The sequence below is a fragment of the Cervus elaphus genome, chromosome X (assembly GCF_910594005.1).
Source record: "Cervus elaphus chromosome X, mCerEla1.1, whole genome shotgun sequence".
NCBI classification, from domain to species: domain Eukaryota; kingdom Metazoa; phylum Chordata; class Mammalia; order Artiodactyla; family Cervidae; genus Cervus; species Cervus elaphus.
Genome location: NC_057848.1, coordinates 120644249 through 120659602, shown reverse-complemented (window position 1 = coordinate 120659602; position 15354 = coordinate 120644249). Strand labels below are relative to the sequence as shown.

Sequence of the window (15354 nt, the reverse complement as noted above, 5' to 3'; positions counted from 1 at the left end):
GAGGAGAGAAATGAAGCCCAGTGAGTATAAATAGCTTGAGGAAGTTGAGGATTGAAGCAAGATTTAATCTTGCCCGATTCCCAAGCCTGTCCTCTTAATCTCACCTGCATTTGACAAGTATTAACTGAGCCCCAACTACTTACCTTGCACTGTGATAGGCACTGATGAAATGTTGGAGGGATGAAACATAGATTTCTATCCTTGTGTAGCTGATGTAGTGGAGGGGGGTAGACTGATGTCAGAAAAGATACAAGAAGATGAATAAAAGAATTTCAGAGAGAAGTGAGAGTTATGAAGATAGCAAAAGGTTATGTTGGGGGAGGTAATGATGGTGGGCTGCTGACCTCTTTGAAGACATTGTATTTGATCTGGGACCTGAGTGACCAGAAGCTAGATGTTTGAAGGGGTGGGGTGGGAGTGGGGGTGGGGAGAAGGGCATTGACAGCAGTGGGAGAAGCAAGTTCAAAGGCTCTGATGTGGAAGAGAGTTTGTTCTGTTCTAGAAACTCAGGCATGGCCTCACAGAGTTGGAAAGCACACACTCAGCCCTGGGAAAGGTATGCTTCATATCCACTATCCAATCTCTTTCAGCCACCTGGACTGAGGAGAGCCCCTTACTTGGCTTTGTGGGACCCAAGGTTCAGCGGGGGAAAGCAGGCAGGCCCTTGGGTTGAACCATTCTGGCCTTCCAGCCATGGCTCTCCTCACCTCAAATGAGAATGAAACCAACACCCACTCTGGAGAGAGTGTGCCAGAGGAGCACATCTTGGGGGATAGCCTGATTCCATTACCAGGTGCAGGTCTCAGACGCAGAAATTGAGGCTGAGTCAGGAGAAATTACTTGCTCAGGATAACTCACTCTTCAAATGTCATCAGCCTTTTCGCTCAGTCTGGAACCCAGGAGCCTTCCCCTCATTTTGCCAAGCTCACAGCAATAAACAAAACTGTGCTCCTTCCGCATTCTTCATCTAAGACTGGGCTGACAGCCCCTTTATGTAGAACCAGGAAACAGAAGCCCAACACTTGGGGCCAGGACCTCCCCAGAATTGCAGAACAGAGAAACAGACCCTGGGCTCTGACACTGTTAATAATGCCCACTCTTCATTTAGGGAGCAGCTTGATGCACAGTAGGCTTTGTTCTCTCTCCACCTGGCAAGGTCTCATCCCTATCTAAGAGGTTTATTCCACGATCCACTATCTTTTATCCACAATCCTGAAATCCAAAAAGCTTTGGAAACCAACAGATTTCCCACAAGTTGGGTACCATTTGGTTACAAAACTTGACCTGACTTAACCAGAAACAATTCTTTGGTCCTGTCTTATCCCACTTACTGTGAAGCTCCACATCATTCCTTGAGGAAATATTAACAGGTGTGTGTGTTGCTGCTGTTGTTGTTTTTAAACGAGGCAGTCTCAGATCCCACTGAGAGTGTTCAATAATACCTTGTATGCATTGGGAAAATTTTCCAAAATCTGAATTATCCCGAATTCTGTAAACATACCTGAGTCTAACCTTGGCCTGGGCAGTTTCTTACAGCTAAGGAAACTGAGGCATTCCCTCCCAAAGCCAGATCTCCACGGTTCTGAGGCAGTCCCAGGCGCATTGGTATTCTAAAAAGCATGAAGGGTCTCTCCATTGGAACATGGTTCTGGTTCGCAGATCTGCCAAACCGCAGAAATGACAAACTGGCGCCCCTGAAGACTGGGTGCCTCGGGGGCTGAGCGCCCGGCGGGGAGAAACCTTGGCGGGCGGGGCGAGGGGGCTTCCGGGGCGGTGGCCACCTGGCCCGACCCGCTGAAGCCCCGCCCGCTTCTGCTCTGCGCGGTGATTCACTCCCTCCTTCGCCCCGGGGGCCCCCTTCCCGGCCAGACGGCTGGCAAGACGGCTGGGTGTGCAGCGTCCTCGAAAACACGAGCCAGCGAGCAGGTCTTCTGCGCCTCTTGGGACTCGGGTCCACACCATGGCGGATTCCGAGCGCCTCTCGGCCCCCGGCTGCTGGGCCGCCTGCACCAGCTTCTCGCGCACCCGAAAGGGATTTCTTCTGTTTGCTGAGATTGTGAGCGTCCCGGGACTGGCGGGTGGGCAAAGGCGGGGTGGGGTGGCAGCAGCACGCGAAGCGGGGCAGCTCCAGGGGAGGCAGGCGCGCGGCCGAGGGCTCTCGGCAGTGGGGCGCCAAGTGGGTGAGTTGATGGCGGAGGCCCGAAACCAGGGGCGCACGCAGGGCCAAATCAGTGAGGTCTTGGAGAAGGTGGTCAGCAGCTGCTGGCCCACGCGGTCAGGCAAGAGGACCACGGGGCGTATGGCGGGCCCGGTGGAGAGAGACCCAGTATTCTTATCGGTGGTCTCCTCGAAGGTGTCCCCAGGTCCTGGGTGTTGGGGGGACATCCCGTGGCAGGGCGTGGCGCGGCCTGGGCACAGGCGGGCGGGCTGGCAGAGCGCCCAGGGGCGGGACCTGTTGGGGTGGGGCCCCGCGCGCTCTAGTCCCGCGGGGTAGGTGACTAGCCCTCCCCCAGTTCTTCCTAGCCCCTCTGTGGTGGGGCGGAAGGTCTTTAGCTATCTGGGCCGCTCGGGAGCCTAGGTTTCCCGTACTCCTCAAAGTGGGCGCCTCCTTTGAGGCCTTTGTAAAAGGTGCAGAGCCTTTAATGGAGCCCTGCCCCTCTGGTGTTCCTCTCACCGCTTCCTAGAGAGGTTGCTGGGGGAACTGCATGTCGCACCCTGTCAAAGCCCTGAAGCTGGTGCCCCGAGTGCTGGAGGCGATACTCCCCACAGGGCATCCTAGAAGGAAAAAGATGGGAAACTGAGGCACCCAACTCTACCTATTAGCTGGGTGATTGTGGATAAGTCACTTCACATCTCTGTGCCTCACTTTCCTCATGTATAAAAAATAAAGGTACTAATAATAGTACCCAGTTCACTAGGTTATTGTGATGACTGAGTGAATTAATACTTGTGCAGCTCTTAGAACAACATTTGGAACACAGTGTGCACACACTAAGAGTTTAGCTATTGCTATTTGTCATTTTCCCAGTCCTAAGTTTGAGATGACCCGCCCCCCCCTTAGTTGAAACCATTCCCCTCAGTCCTGGGAGTTGACTGAGGCCCCCTTTCACATGTCCTTCCAGATACTATGCCTGGTGATTCTGATCTGCTTTAGCACCTCGACATCAGGGTACTCTTTCTTGTCGGTGATAGAGATGATCTTTGCCGCCGTCTTCTTTGTTGTCTACATGTGTGACCTGCACACCAAGATACAGATCATCAACTGGCCTTGGAGTGTGAGAAAGGGGCCATAATGGCAGGGCTAGGGAGGGATAACAGAAGTTGTGATTGTGCGGGGCAATTCTGAATGCTGACTTCCCTCTTCTCCCTACACCTCACAGGATTTCTTCCGAACCCTTGTAGCGGTCATTCTCTACCTGATCACCTCCATTGTGGTGCTCGTTGAGAGAGGAAACAACTCCAAAATCGCTGCAGGGGTAATGGCTGTGGAGTCAGCTTCTAAGCACAGAGAGAAGGGTTTGAGGATCCTGGGGCTATTTCTGCCTCTGCTTCTGCCAGAAAGTGTGTGACTCACAGTAGGTCACACTTGTCCTCAGGGCCTACAGGGAAGTCAAACTGAGGCCCTGGTTTTCCTCCCCAGATCATCATTTGCTGTAAATTAGAGCCGTCCCTTGTCCAACACAAGGACTTTTGTGGGAAGCACATAGAGGTGGACGCACAAAGCACTATCAATGTCAATAATTAGACTAAACCATCTGCTAGAGCTTTGTTGCAATGCACAGTATGAATGGCATCCCCTATATGTGGGGCCTGGCTTCCCTGGTGGCTCAGTAGTAAATAATCCGCCTGCAGTGCAGAAGACCTGTGTTCAATCACTGGGTTGGGAATACTCCCTGGAGAAGGGAATGGCAACCCACTCCAGTATTCTTGCCTGGGAAATCCCATGGATATAGGAGCCTGGTGGGCTACAGTCCATGGGGTTGCAAAAGAGTCGGACATGACTGAGGGACTAAACAACAACAATGTATACGGGGCCACTGTGTCGCTATACTGTGTTGAGATGTACTAGGAAGAAGGAGGGTGGGGTAGAATCCAGTCTCTGGTCTTTCCTTGGGGCTCTCTGGGATCCCCACCTGTGGCTTTAACCATCATCCCTGCATGGGCTAGTCACTGGGCTAGTCAGTGGATACAAGCAGATAGGAGGCTTGGTAGGCTGACCAGTCTAATCTACCCACCCTCACTCCCATCCCCAGGTACTGGGCCTATGCGCTGCAGGCCTCTTTGGCTATGACGCCTACATTACCTTCCCCTTGCGGCAGCAGAGACATACAGCAGCCCCTACTGGTAAGTGTGTGGGTGTGCTGGGGGTGTTGCTAAGGGGGCTGAGAAGAAGATGGGTTTCCCAAGGGGCATGAATACCAACTTTGTCTCTTGTTGGTACTTAAGGCTTTAGTGCCAATAAGTTCCATAAGCTTCAGTATTCTTATCTGTAAAATAGGCAAATGGATCCAGCCAATGCTTTCTCTCTTTTCCTCTTGCAGACCCTGCAGATGGCCCGGTGTAGGTGTACTCTCTTCATTTCTCTCAGCAATCTGCAAACAACACCTCTATTGAAATAACTCCTCCCCACCCCTACAACACTCCCAGCCAACTCCCAGCTCCCTATTGAGGTAAAAGTGCCTTTACCATGGAATTTGTTTTCCAGCCTGCCAATCAACCCTCCTGGGTATGGCTACCTTTATGGGCGTGCCTAGGGCCCCCTTCTGCAGTATCCAAACAGAGACATCAGTTCTGCCTGGACAATGTCCCACCTAAGTCACAAAATGACAGAAGAGGGTACCTCAGATTTCAGACTCCAGGCCCCTTGTTGTAACCCACTCTAAATAACCTCCTCAGTGTGTAGGGGGTGGGGGTGTTCTGTGGAGCAATAAATAAATACTATGCAGATTATTAGAACATATGATAGTGAATAAATTAATCCTTTGATTAAATGTAGATAAATCTCAAGCATCGGTAGGGGGAAAATTGGGGAGGGGGGATGCTGGAGCAAAGAGGTAAAGACAAGCCTGTTTTACAACAAATATTAAATTACTTCAGTAATACAAACAGACAAAGGAGGGAGGAAGGAAGGGGATCAATGACTTAAGTTGGGGTGTAGGTCATCATCTACACTGACTTGAGAATGAAGCCCCCCCCCCCCAGAACTGTCACTCCTTCAAGCCACGATGCAGTTCTTATCTCTGGCCTGTCGAGACATTCCTGGGCGAGAGTTCCCAGGGAGCTGTGGAGATGGGGAGTTGGCAGTCTCAGCTATGGTATCTTGAGCAAGCACTGGCCTGCACAGGTGCGGGGACAGTGGGATGCGTTCCCCTAGGAAGTAGCCATCCTCCTCTGAGGACTCGGAACTGGAACTGGTGGGTGAGCTGGAGCAAGATCCTGAGTCCGACCCTGATCCCAAGTCACATTGATGGTGGCGACGTCTGCCAAAGTGGCAGCGGTGGTGGTGATGGTGGTGGTGGTGATGGTGGCGGTGGCGGTGGCGGCGCCTGGGCGGGGGGCTGCGTGGTCTGCGGCGCTGGGCTGGGGGTGCACTCAGGGTCCGCCGAGGGCCTCCCTCAGACACTAGGGGGTCTCGGAAGCTGACACGAGGGGCGCTCTGGCGACCAAAGGCACCATCTTCTGGTCGTGGATCCGGCTGGCTGGGAGGCCCCAGGGGTGGTTCGGGGACACTGCGGAGCCCCAGCTCAGGCATGGAGTGGCGGTGGGGGGCCCCCCTCAGAAAGTGAGTGGGCTCCTCAGGACCTGCAGCTGGAAAAAGATGGGGAGTCGCCCTATACCTCCTGCCCCACCCCCACCCCACCCAGGAGAGGCCTCTGGAAAGGACCTTCTTTCTCCCTGATCAAGACTGGGAAAATGGGGGCAGGCATCAGGGTGGGGCAGAAAGGTGGGGAGTCCAGGGAATATGAGGTCTTAGGCAGGTTCTGGGTGGAGGTGAAAGCAGGAGTAACAGGACTGGATTGGCATATGGGGTATGGCCATGGGTGGGGGCGTGGTGTAGGATGGAGCAGAATCCAGGTGGGGCCGGGGAGCAGAGGGTGAGGGGTCAAGGGGTTTGGAGGAGGAACTTGGGCTCAAGCTGGGACAAGTTGAGGTAGGGGAAGGGCCCTGCACAGAAGTGGGGTGGAACCAGGATTCACATGGGGTGTAGTTTGGGCTGGAGATTAGGCCTGGAATGGTTTGGGGATGAAGCCAGGACTGAGATGGGGGTAGGGCCAGGGATGCCAGGGTGAAGGGCCCGGGCTGGTCAAGGGGAAGGGACAGGGTTGGGGGAGGTGGGGTGGCTCACCAGGCGCTGCCTCGGTGTTGGTGCCTTTGGTGGTAGTCTCAGATGCCCCCTCCACAGCAGAGAAAGAGGCTGTAGAGGCTGTGAGAGGTGTGGAGACTGTGCTTGCGCTCCAGCTGCGGCGGCTGTGCCCTGGAGCCGTGGGCTCAGACCCCAGGCTGCAGGCTCGTGAGCAGAAGATTAGGCCACGGCGTGGCAGGAAGGGGCGGCCCAGGAGAGCTCGCCCGCAGCGACTACAACAGAAGCAGCGCTCTGAGGCATGCCAGTGCTGGCCCTCATAAGCCATCTGGCCTTGGTCCAGGCCTGCAGGGATGGACAGGAGGGGGAAAACTCAGGCATATCCCCGACCCTATTGAATGGGGGCCCTTCTTGGGAATCTGGGGCAGGGTCCCTGGAGATGCCCTCTTCCCCCACCTCTCCAGATTGGGGCCCTTCCTCACTCTCCTCTCCTGGAAACTGGCTGATAAATGTTTCCTCTGCTTCCCTTTCTTTCCCCAGGTGGCCCCTCCCAGAGTGGAGGTGGGTATTAGACTCTAAGATGTGGGTCTGGCTTAGACATTAAGAGGTGGCTTCAGGTGGAAGGAGAATGGAAGGTAGACCTGAAGAAGAGACCTGGGTGGTGGCAGCAGAACAGAGAAGGTAGGGTGTGGCTTTGGTGGGAAGGGAGTAGTAGATCTTAGAAGGTTGGGTCTGGCTTAGAAGGTAGGGTTTACCTAGGCTGATGGAGGAGAGTGTGGGAGAACAGGGCATAGCTTAGAGTAGGGGCTAGGTTGAGAGGGTAGGAGAGTAACTTGGGGGGAAGGTGCTAGAAATTAGAGGGCACTCTGGAGGTGGGTCTAGATATGTAGTGGTGCCTAGTGTAGGTGGGTTTAGAAAAGATGGCATGATGAGGGACATCGGTAATGGAATTGCAGTGAAGGGTATAGGGCTACAGTGCTGGGGCTAGAATTAAAGTATGGGGTATAATGGGAGATGGGGCCTGGAAGACAGAAGGAATCCTGGGGGTGGGGCTATGACCCAGCTGTCCATCCATCGCCCAGCCAGTCCCATGTTCACCCACCAATGTGCTCCCCGCAGCCATCACAGTACTCCGCGTGGCGGGCCTCATAGCAGGCACAGCAGTGGGGGCGACTCTGACGCATGACATAGCGCTGCCCCCCGAGCGATGCTTCACATTCAAAGCAGCAGAAGTGACCCATGTGCCAGTGCCGGCCCTCGGCTTCCGTGCACTCAGGGGAGAAGATGATCTGGCAGGCAAAGGCCATCCATGGCCATCAGAAGGGTCTGCCCCTGGCCCTGCCCACCCTCCATTCCCACCATTGGGCAGAAAGGCACAGACCTCGTCACAGGCTTGGCAGCGTGGGCGCAGGCATTCGGCATGGTGGCGACCACAGTAGACCTTGCCAGCATGGTAGAAGTAGATGAGGTCCACCAGTAGCTCCCGGCACGTGGAACACACAAAACACTGTGGGTGCCAGCAGGCGCCTAGGCCTGCACGGCTGGCAAACACGGCAATGTCCCCACCTCCAATCTGCTTCCCACACTGTGAAATGACAGGTGAACACGGTCACCATCACCAAGATGGTCAGATGGATGGGGGTCAGCCAAGGTGTGTCACACCTGGGCCTTCCCCATGGCCTATGTGACCAGCCCCATCCAGGGGGTAGAACTTCAAGATAGGTCCTGCCTACATGGCTGTGGGTAAAGGTGAGAGCAGGAGCCTTTAGAGAACAACCCTGCTCCTGGGGAAAACCACAGAGACAGGCCCTATCTCTCGTGGGTGGCCTCAAAGGCAAGTCTCACCTTTAGGGGGTTGAGAAAACCATAGAGACAGGTCAGGCCCAGTTGGGGTATCTTAGCAACAGACCTCACCTAACAGTAAGATCTAAGGTTAGGGTCCACCCACCAGGAGGGCCTCAGAGACAAATTCCACTCATCACTCACCTCTGAAGACATGCCCTGCCACTGTGGGTTGGTTCTTAAGAACAAGTCTCGATCATAAGAGGGCCAAAGAGATAGCCCACATCCCATGTCCACAGCATGGAAGGGAGAAAATGAATAGAGAAGGTCTACTAAGCTCTCCTTAGAGGTAGACCATACCTGACATGGGATCTGAGAAACAGGCTCCAGTCCACCAGGGGACCCTACAGACAGACCTGGCTGGTCAGGGAGGCCTTAGATATGGCCCCTGTCCAACAGCAGAACATGAGGAAAAGACCCCACCCACCAGAGGGGACACTACACAGACCACTAGGGCTTAAGTGGCCAGCCTCATCTTCCCAGGGCCTGGGAGATGGGTCTGCACCCCAAGGCTTGGAGCAAAGGCACCCCTTACTCACTGAGGCCCTCCATGGCTCACCTCCTCACAGATGGCCCCAGTGATGGTCACAGGGAAGATGCGCACGGTGCCACGCCCCAGATTCTCCCGCTTCCGCTGCTGGCTGAAGGCTCTGAGCTCTTTCTTCTCCTCCTCTTCCAGTGCCGTGCAGTACTGTGCCTGGAGTAGCAGGGGTCTTCCAGGCTCTTCCCCTGATGCCTGCCCCACCCCGACCTTCTTCCAGATTTCAGCCTTGCTCAGAAAGTTTACTTCTAGGCCTTTGTATAGGTGCCTTAAATACCCACCCCTTACCTCCTCTCCCAAGGCCCAGCTGTGGTTTTTACCAAGGAATGTCCCCTGATCGCCCCTGCCTGTCTAGGCCTGTCCCCTCAGATCAGTTCACCTCTCCTCCTCTGAGCCTGCCCACTGCTTTCCAGCTCCCAGCATTTGTCCAGGCTGTGCCCGCTACCTGGCATGCCCTTTCTGTCTTCTGCCTCCTCACCTCACTGTCATGTGGGGGCAGCTGGTGCAGCAGCTGCTTGATCCTGTATTTCTCCCCAGGACTGTTGACATAGGGGACCTTGTCTTCTGGGAGGCAGCTGAAAAACTGGTATACCTGGAGGGACATAGGGGATGGGTGAAAATAATTGAGACTAGAGATGATGCAGTGGAGTGGTTGTTGTTCAGTGGCTCAGTCGTGTCTGACTCTTTGTGACCCCATAGGCTGCAGCACACCAGGCTCCCCTGTCCTTCATTATCTCCCAGACTTTGCTCAAACTCATGTCCATTGAGTCAGCGTTGGTGGATCCCTACTTTTCTGAGAAAATTAAAGTCATCAGGAGGGAACTTCTACTGACCCCCCTCCATCTCTCCTTCCTACAGGCCAGATCATTCCTGCCACCTCTCAAACATACTGAGAGTTCCTTCATGTATTGACCCTTCTTTTCCCTCCATCTGCTGCTTCACTTTTCTTTCCCCATTTACAGCAAAAGTCCTCAAAAATGTATGTGTTTCCTATCTCCATTTCGTCTCCTCCCATTCTCTCTAGACCCCACTCCAGTTGGGCTTCTCCACCCCCTCTGTCTCTGTCCTTCCTCCAAAGCTATTCCTGTCATAGTCATCAATGATATCCAGATTGCTAAACTCATTTCTCAGGTCTCAGTCTTCATCCAGTTTGACCCATCAGTAGCACTGGACACAGCCAATCACTCCCTGTTCCTGGAAACACTCTGTTCTATTAGCTTCCACAAGACCACACTGCCCTGGGTTTGCTTCCTCCTACCTTATTGACTGCTCCTTCTCTGTCCCTCTTTTGGTTCCTCCTCAGCTAGTTTATCCCTAAATGTGGGAAGGTCCTCAGTCTCAGTCCTTGGTCCTCTTCCCTCTGTCTACCTTCAGTTCTTTGGGAATGACATCCAACTTCATGGCTATAAATACCATCTCCTGGCTAATGCCTCACAAATGCATACCTCTAGCCCTGTGACTTCTTGTTGAGTTCCATTTTCATGTGACCACTCAGATGTCCAACAGGCATCTCAAACTCCAGACAGCCAAAACCGAATGTATGCTCTTAGCCTTCAAACTTGCTCCTGCCTTGGCCTGCCCCATATCAGTCAATCCATCCATCCTTTGTGTCATCTTTGACTCTTCTCTCATACCCACAAGAAAATCCTCTAAGCTCTAATTTCAAAATATAACTAGACTCTGACTACCGCTCACTACTTCCACTGCTAATGTCACGATCAGGATCAGTCACCTGGACCACTGCAGTTGCCTCCTCTTCACTAATCCCCTGCTTCCACTCTCACAGTCCATTCTACATTCAGCAGCCAGAGGGATCCTGTTAAATCTTAAGACAAATCACATCCCTTCTCTGCTCACAAACCTCTGGTGTCCTCTCCCTCATTCAAAGTGGAAGTCAAAGTGTGTCCATGGCCCCTGCCATCTCTGACCTCACCTCCAACCACTGGCCCCATTGCTCACTGTGTTCCACATACACTGGCTTCCTCACTGTTTCTCACACATGCCAAGCACACTCCTGCCTCAGGGCCTTTGCATTAGCTTTTCCCCTTGCCTGGATTGTTCTAACCTCTGATATCTGCATAGCTCACATCCTCACCTTCTTCAGGAAGCTCAAACATCATACTATCACAGAGGCTGACCTGGGCACCTTATTTACAATTCCAACATCTCTGTCTCTTCCCCACTTCCCTGCTCTATTTATTCCATAGCTCTTACACCATCTGACATATTTTTGTAGGTTTGCTTATTGTCTCTTGTTCCCTTTGGGAATACAACCTCCATGTGGGCAGGTGTATTTTTGTGTGTGATTTTTGTTCATTGTTATGTTCTCAGAACAGTGTCTGACATGCAGTAAGTGCTCAGTGACTGTTGAATGAATGAATGAATGAATCAATGGAAATATGGTGAATGAAAAGTGCTGGGATAAGGCCTGAGGTAAGATGAGAACAGGAGTGGGGTGATCAGGTCCTGAGGAACTGGCCCAGAGATCAATCAGGGTTCCCTGCTGGATCACAGAGGGGTCAGAAGGACATGCACAGTCTGACCACATACTCTAGTGTTTCCCTGGAAATAGTTTCCCACCTGAGTGTGTGTGTGAGTATGTGTGTGTGCGTGCCCACTGATGAGCAAGAGTGGGTGGTGGCGTTTGGTCACCTGCTCAGGCTTGAGACCAGGGGGCACCCAGGCATACTCCTCTGAGGCACAGCCTGAGTCATCATCGGAGATGGAGTGGCGCTGGAAGTCTGAGATTAGCCGACACATGATGCGTTCCAGGTCCACAGGCACTGCATGCACGGCGTGCTCCTCCCGCGGGCATTTGCAGTGCTGGCAGATCTTTCTGTGGGGGCCGGGATGGGGGTCAGTTCCTAAGGGATAGCCCACTGGGACCCCCTTGGCGGCCCAAGAAAGTCTAACTGAGGGGCAGAGACACGCAGATTATCGCCAGCAAAAGACTTGGAGCCTGAGCTCCAAGCTCTGGGCTTGGAGGAGGTGCAGAGCGGACGTGAGGCTGTGAGCCAAACCACTGTGGGGGAGTGGGCGGGGGCTGTGAAGGGCGGAGCGGCCACCTGGGCTGGGAGCTGCGAGCGGGGCTGTGGGCTTGGCCAGAGGATGTGAAGCGAGTGGTGGGGCTGTGGGAGGTCTCAAGGCCCTGACTTTCAGCACTGGGACTTGGGCCACACTCTCCTGGCAGCGGACTTGAGTAGGGGCGGGGCTGAATCTGAGGTTGGAGTTATAAATCTAGGGGTTTCCCCTCAGGACTTTGGAAGTTGTTGAGGGAACTTTTCCTAGAGGCGGGCTCTAGCTTGCGCTGAGGCTCTGAACTCGTGAGTGGGTCGGGCTCTGTCTGTTGTATTCTATGGGAGGTTTTGGGTACAGGCCTTCACTAAGAGGATAGGACCTGGGTGTGGGAGAGGAGTTCTGAGCCCAAAAATGGGGCTGGAGGTCAGTGGGCGGTGCTCAGAACCCGGGACTCAGGCTCTCCCTAGAGACGGGGCTCGGAAACTAGGAGGATACTTCTGGGGGCGGGGACATGTAGTAGGCGGAGATCTCCTGGGAACGCCACAATTAGGACCGAGTCTGGGGAGGGAGGGCTCTGGACCTGAGCTTTCTCGAAGACCGGGCTCCAGGCTAGGGAAGTGGACTAAGTCTCGGTGGGTTCCCCTAAGGGCAGGACCCTGACGAAGGCAAGGTCACCTACCTCCAGCCGTGTAGCAGGAAGCCGGGGCACTGCTCCCTACAGGAGTTGCAGGGCTGGCCGCGGTCTGGGTCCTCTGCCTCTGGAGGCTGTAGTGGGCGGGGGCAGACGCGGGACCAGGCGAGGTGCGCACGGGCGGGGAGGGAGAGAGAAATCAACGCCCGCCTCTCCATTCCAAGGACAGCAACCACAGGCCAGGGCCTGTCCCACCAGGGCAACGCCAGGCAGGCTGGGACAGAGCCCAGAGCAGAGGGGGACACCACCGAGGTAGAGGCGGGGCAGCTGAGGCTACCTCCCTACATGCCCCCCTTTCAGGTAATTTCCCCTCCCTGGGCCAGCCTTGGAGTCCCCTCACCCAGCCTGGACACCTCTCACCAGCCTCTGAATCCTTTAGGCCTCAAAACACCTGAACTCGGAGTACTCTCTCCACTAGAGCAGAGACCCTAATCTGGGTGTCTCTTCCCAGGCCTCATCTCGCTGGGCCCCTTCTCCACTCAGGAACCAGCAGCACTCCAGTTCCACAAGTTGGGAGTCCGAGACCCCATCCTTACTTGGTATCCCCACGTGAACCCTGTTCCTATTTTCAGAAGCCCAAGAGCTCTTCTGGAGAAGGCAATGGCACCCCACACCAGTACTCTTGCCTGGAAAATCCCATGGACAGAGGGGCCTGGTAGGCTGCAGTCCATGGGGTCGCGAAGAGTCGGACAAGACTGAGCGACTTCACTTTCACTTTTCACTTTCATGCATTGGAGAAGGAAATGGCAACTCACTCCAGTGTTCTCGCCTGGAGAATCCCAGGGACGGGGGAGCCTGGTGGGCTGCTGTCTATGGGGTCGCACAGAGTTGGACACGACTGAAGCGACTTAGCAGCAGCAGCAGCAAGAGCTCTTCCCCAAACCCTGGCTTCACCTTTTCAAACCCAAGGAACCGAGACCCTCCTCTGGGATCTCAGGAGGCCCTTGAGCCATTCAGAAACTCACACCCCAAGAAGCCTTGGCCCTTATCCCTCATATCCTAGGGCTATTCACTCTTCTGGACCAGACCCCACCCAGACAGCCCCTCCAAAGGAAGAGAGAGACCCTCCCATCTAGGAAGTCAAAAGCTCCTTGACTCAAGTGGAAGCCTGGAAGCTCTCTTACCCCCATATCCCAACCACTTGACTCTCAATATTCGGGCACCCCAGGAGTGTAGGGCCTCGCCCCTCAGTTCACCTTCCACCCAGGTACAGGGGGAGGTCCCTTTCTTCAGAAGCTCAGGAGGTCTCTGCTCAATTTAGGACTTCAGGACCCAATCTTTTGGCTCTCAGAATCCCCTCCCATAATTCACCCAAGAGGGGAGTGCACCAAGTCCCCTGCATACTGACAAAGGTGTGCGGAAAGGTGATTAGGGAGCCAGGGCCACCAGATTTCCACGTTCCTTCATCCACATGCTTCCAGCAGCCCTCCGGTCTGGGTATCTTGGGGATGGGGATTCCCAAATCCTCTGTGGAACACCTCCTCTCTATCCCTTGCTTCCTCTCCTGGGTCTCTGTTTACCCCGACCCCCATCGCTGCCCCGAGTCTCGCTCACCGCGCGCCCGGAGCGGCGCCTCCGGGACCCACGCGCGAACATGGCGCGCCCAGGCAGGGTCCAGCCGGGCCGGGTCAGGCGAACGGAATCCTTGTGGCCGTCTGGCCACCGCGCGTCCGGCAGGGGAGCTCTCGGTTCCGTAAACCTGACACCGGCGTAGGAGGAGCGCGCCCAGCGGGGTCCGCCCCTGGGCCTGGTGTCTTTCCCGGGCCAAGGCGCCCCCTGCCTAGAGGTGAGGGCCGCGCAGCCCAGGAGCGCAGTGCGTGACAGCTTCCCGGCACTCCTGCTTGGGCGGGAGCTGGGCCTCGGAAATCACAGCCCCCAGAACCCCAGGGTTCCGTATGATCTCTCACTAGATGCTCTAGGGCTGGAGGGCTCCGTTGTGGAGGAGGGGAACTTGGAAGTGGTGACCTGACTGCAAGGAGTGTGCGCTACAGTACTTGTTTTGTCACTTTGTGTCAATTTATCTTGGATGTTTATTTGGGGGATGGGTTAAAGCCACCTCTTGGTCCTCCCCTCAGTGGTGATGATTTGCGGGTCTCTTTCCCTCCGACTAATGCTGCACGAATGGTTTCCAACCCTATTGCAGCCCCGTCTGAAAGCTAGACCTTGTACACCCCCGCTCCCTATGTCCTCGCTCACATCCGCTTTCAGACAGAGCCAGGGTCATTTGAGATTTATGGGAAAGGGCTTAAACTTCCGCGGCCCTCTTCCCATCCTTATAGTTCCAACTGCGAGGCCCCGTAAGTCCTCAGAAATAGATTTTAAAGGCTTCTCTCCCCTGCTCTTGCTTTTCTCTCTCCAGGTATTCTTTCCCTGAGCTATGAGTCTCTCCGTCGCCCTCTCAGGCTTGGCTATGCCTCGGGGTGGGAAGAGGGGGTCCCTAGCACACAGTCAGAACTCCAACGCCCGGCCAAGGTAGGCACCACAATGGGCAGCGGTCCACCAGCCCTTCACGGTGGGCGCCGGGGACCCCAGCCCCCCACCCCCCTACCCTACCCTAACCCACCCCAGCCCCCCACCCCCCTACCCTACCCTAACCCACCCCACCCCACCCCGGACCCATTACGCAAACCCGGACATTTCCCGCCCCTCCCTGCCCCAGGGAGGAGCCAGGACAGGTTATGAAATGAATGAAAGAACTAACTAGTCTCCTCAGCGCCCCGCCTCCGCCTTACTGCCTAGTCGGTCTCCCGGTTCTCCAGTAGGAGCGCAGGCAAGGAAACGGAGAGACAGCAGGGTCTGAAGAAAGCGAGAAGGGTGACTCGTGAAGTCTCCTTGTGAAGCATGGGGATCCTATTTGAACCCTTTGGGGATTCAAGGACAGGGCTCCCCAGAGTCTGGGAAAGGGCCTGTCTAAAGAACCCAAATTAGAACCGAACTGTAGAGAGACTCAGTGGTAAAGAA

At 54.9% G+C, this 15354-nt stretch overlaps 2 protein-coding genes across 3 annotated transcripts; one reads left to right on the top strand and one right to left on the bottom strand.

Annotated features, from left to right (window-relative positions):
• Positions 1-1795: 1795 nt before the first annotated feature.
• PLP2 (proteolipid protein 2) lies at positions 1796-4960 on the top strand. Its single transcript, XM_043896580.1, has 5 exons — positions 1796-2056; positions 3123-3275; positions 3381-3476; positions 4254-4344; positions 4542-4960. Exons 1-5 carry the CDS (start codon positions 1961-1963, stop codon positions 4562-4564), a joined length of 459 nt encoding a protein of 152 aa, XP_043752515.1. The 5' UTR covers positions 1796-1960; the 3' UTR covers positions 4565-4960.
• A 151-nt stretch (positions 4961-5111) lies between these two features.
• Positions 5112-14104, bottom strand: PRICKLE3 (prickle planar cell polarity protein 3). Of its 2 annotated transcripts, none has more exons than XM_043896578.1 (9): positions 13948-14104; positions 12382-12467; positions 11337-11520; positions 9130-9276; positions 8703-8840; positions 7683-7886; positions 7404-7590; positions 6347-6646; positions 5112-5808 (listed from the first exon to the last, which is right to left on the bottom strand). In XM_043896578.1, exons 1-9 carry the CDS (start codon positions 13987-13989, stop codon positions 5216-5218), a joined length of 1881 nt encoding a protein of 626 aa, XP_043752513.1. In that variant the 5' UTR covers positions 13990-14104; the 3' UTR covers positions 5112-5215. The 2 variants fall into 2 exon arrangements, with proteins under 2 accessions (XP_043752513.1, XP_043752514.1); XM_043896579.1 differs by having other exon boundaries at positions 9163-9276.
• Positions 14105-15354: the final 1250 nt, after the last annotated feature.

Bases quoted from the DNA above. Each gene is read 5' to 3' on its own strand.
- PLP2 (XM_043896580.1), top strand. From the start codon at position 1,961: ATGGCGGATTCCGAGCGCCTCTCGGCCCCCGGCTGCTGGGCCGCCTGC. The intron at 2,057-3,122 runs GTGAGCGTCCCG...ATGTCCTTCCAG, and splicing joins TTCTTCTGTTTGCTGAGATT to ATACTATGCCTGGTGATTCT. The intron at 3,276-3,380 runs GTGAGAAAGGGG...TACACCTCACAG, and splicing joins TCATCAACTGGCCTTGGAGT to GATTTCTTCCGAACCCTTGT.
- PRICKLE3 (XM_043896578.1), bottom strand. From the start codon at position 13,989: ATGTTCGCGCGTGGGTCCCGGAGGCGCCGCTCCGGGCGCGCG. The intron at 12,468-13,947 runs GTGAGCGAGACT...CGCCCACTACAG, and splicing joins GGCGCCGCTCCGGGCGCGCG to CCTCCAGAGGCAGAGGACCC. The intron at 7,591-7,682 runs GTCTGTGCCTTT...TTTGCCTGCCAG, and splicing joins GCTGCCAAGCCTGTGACGAG to ATCATCTTCTCCCCTGAGTG.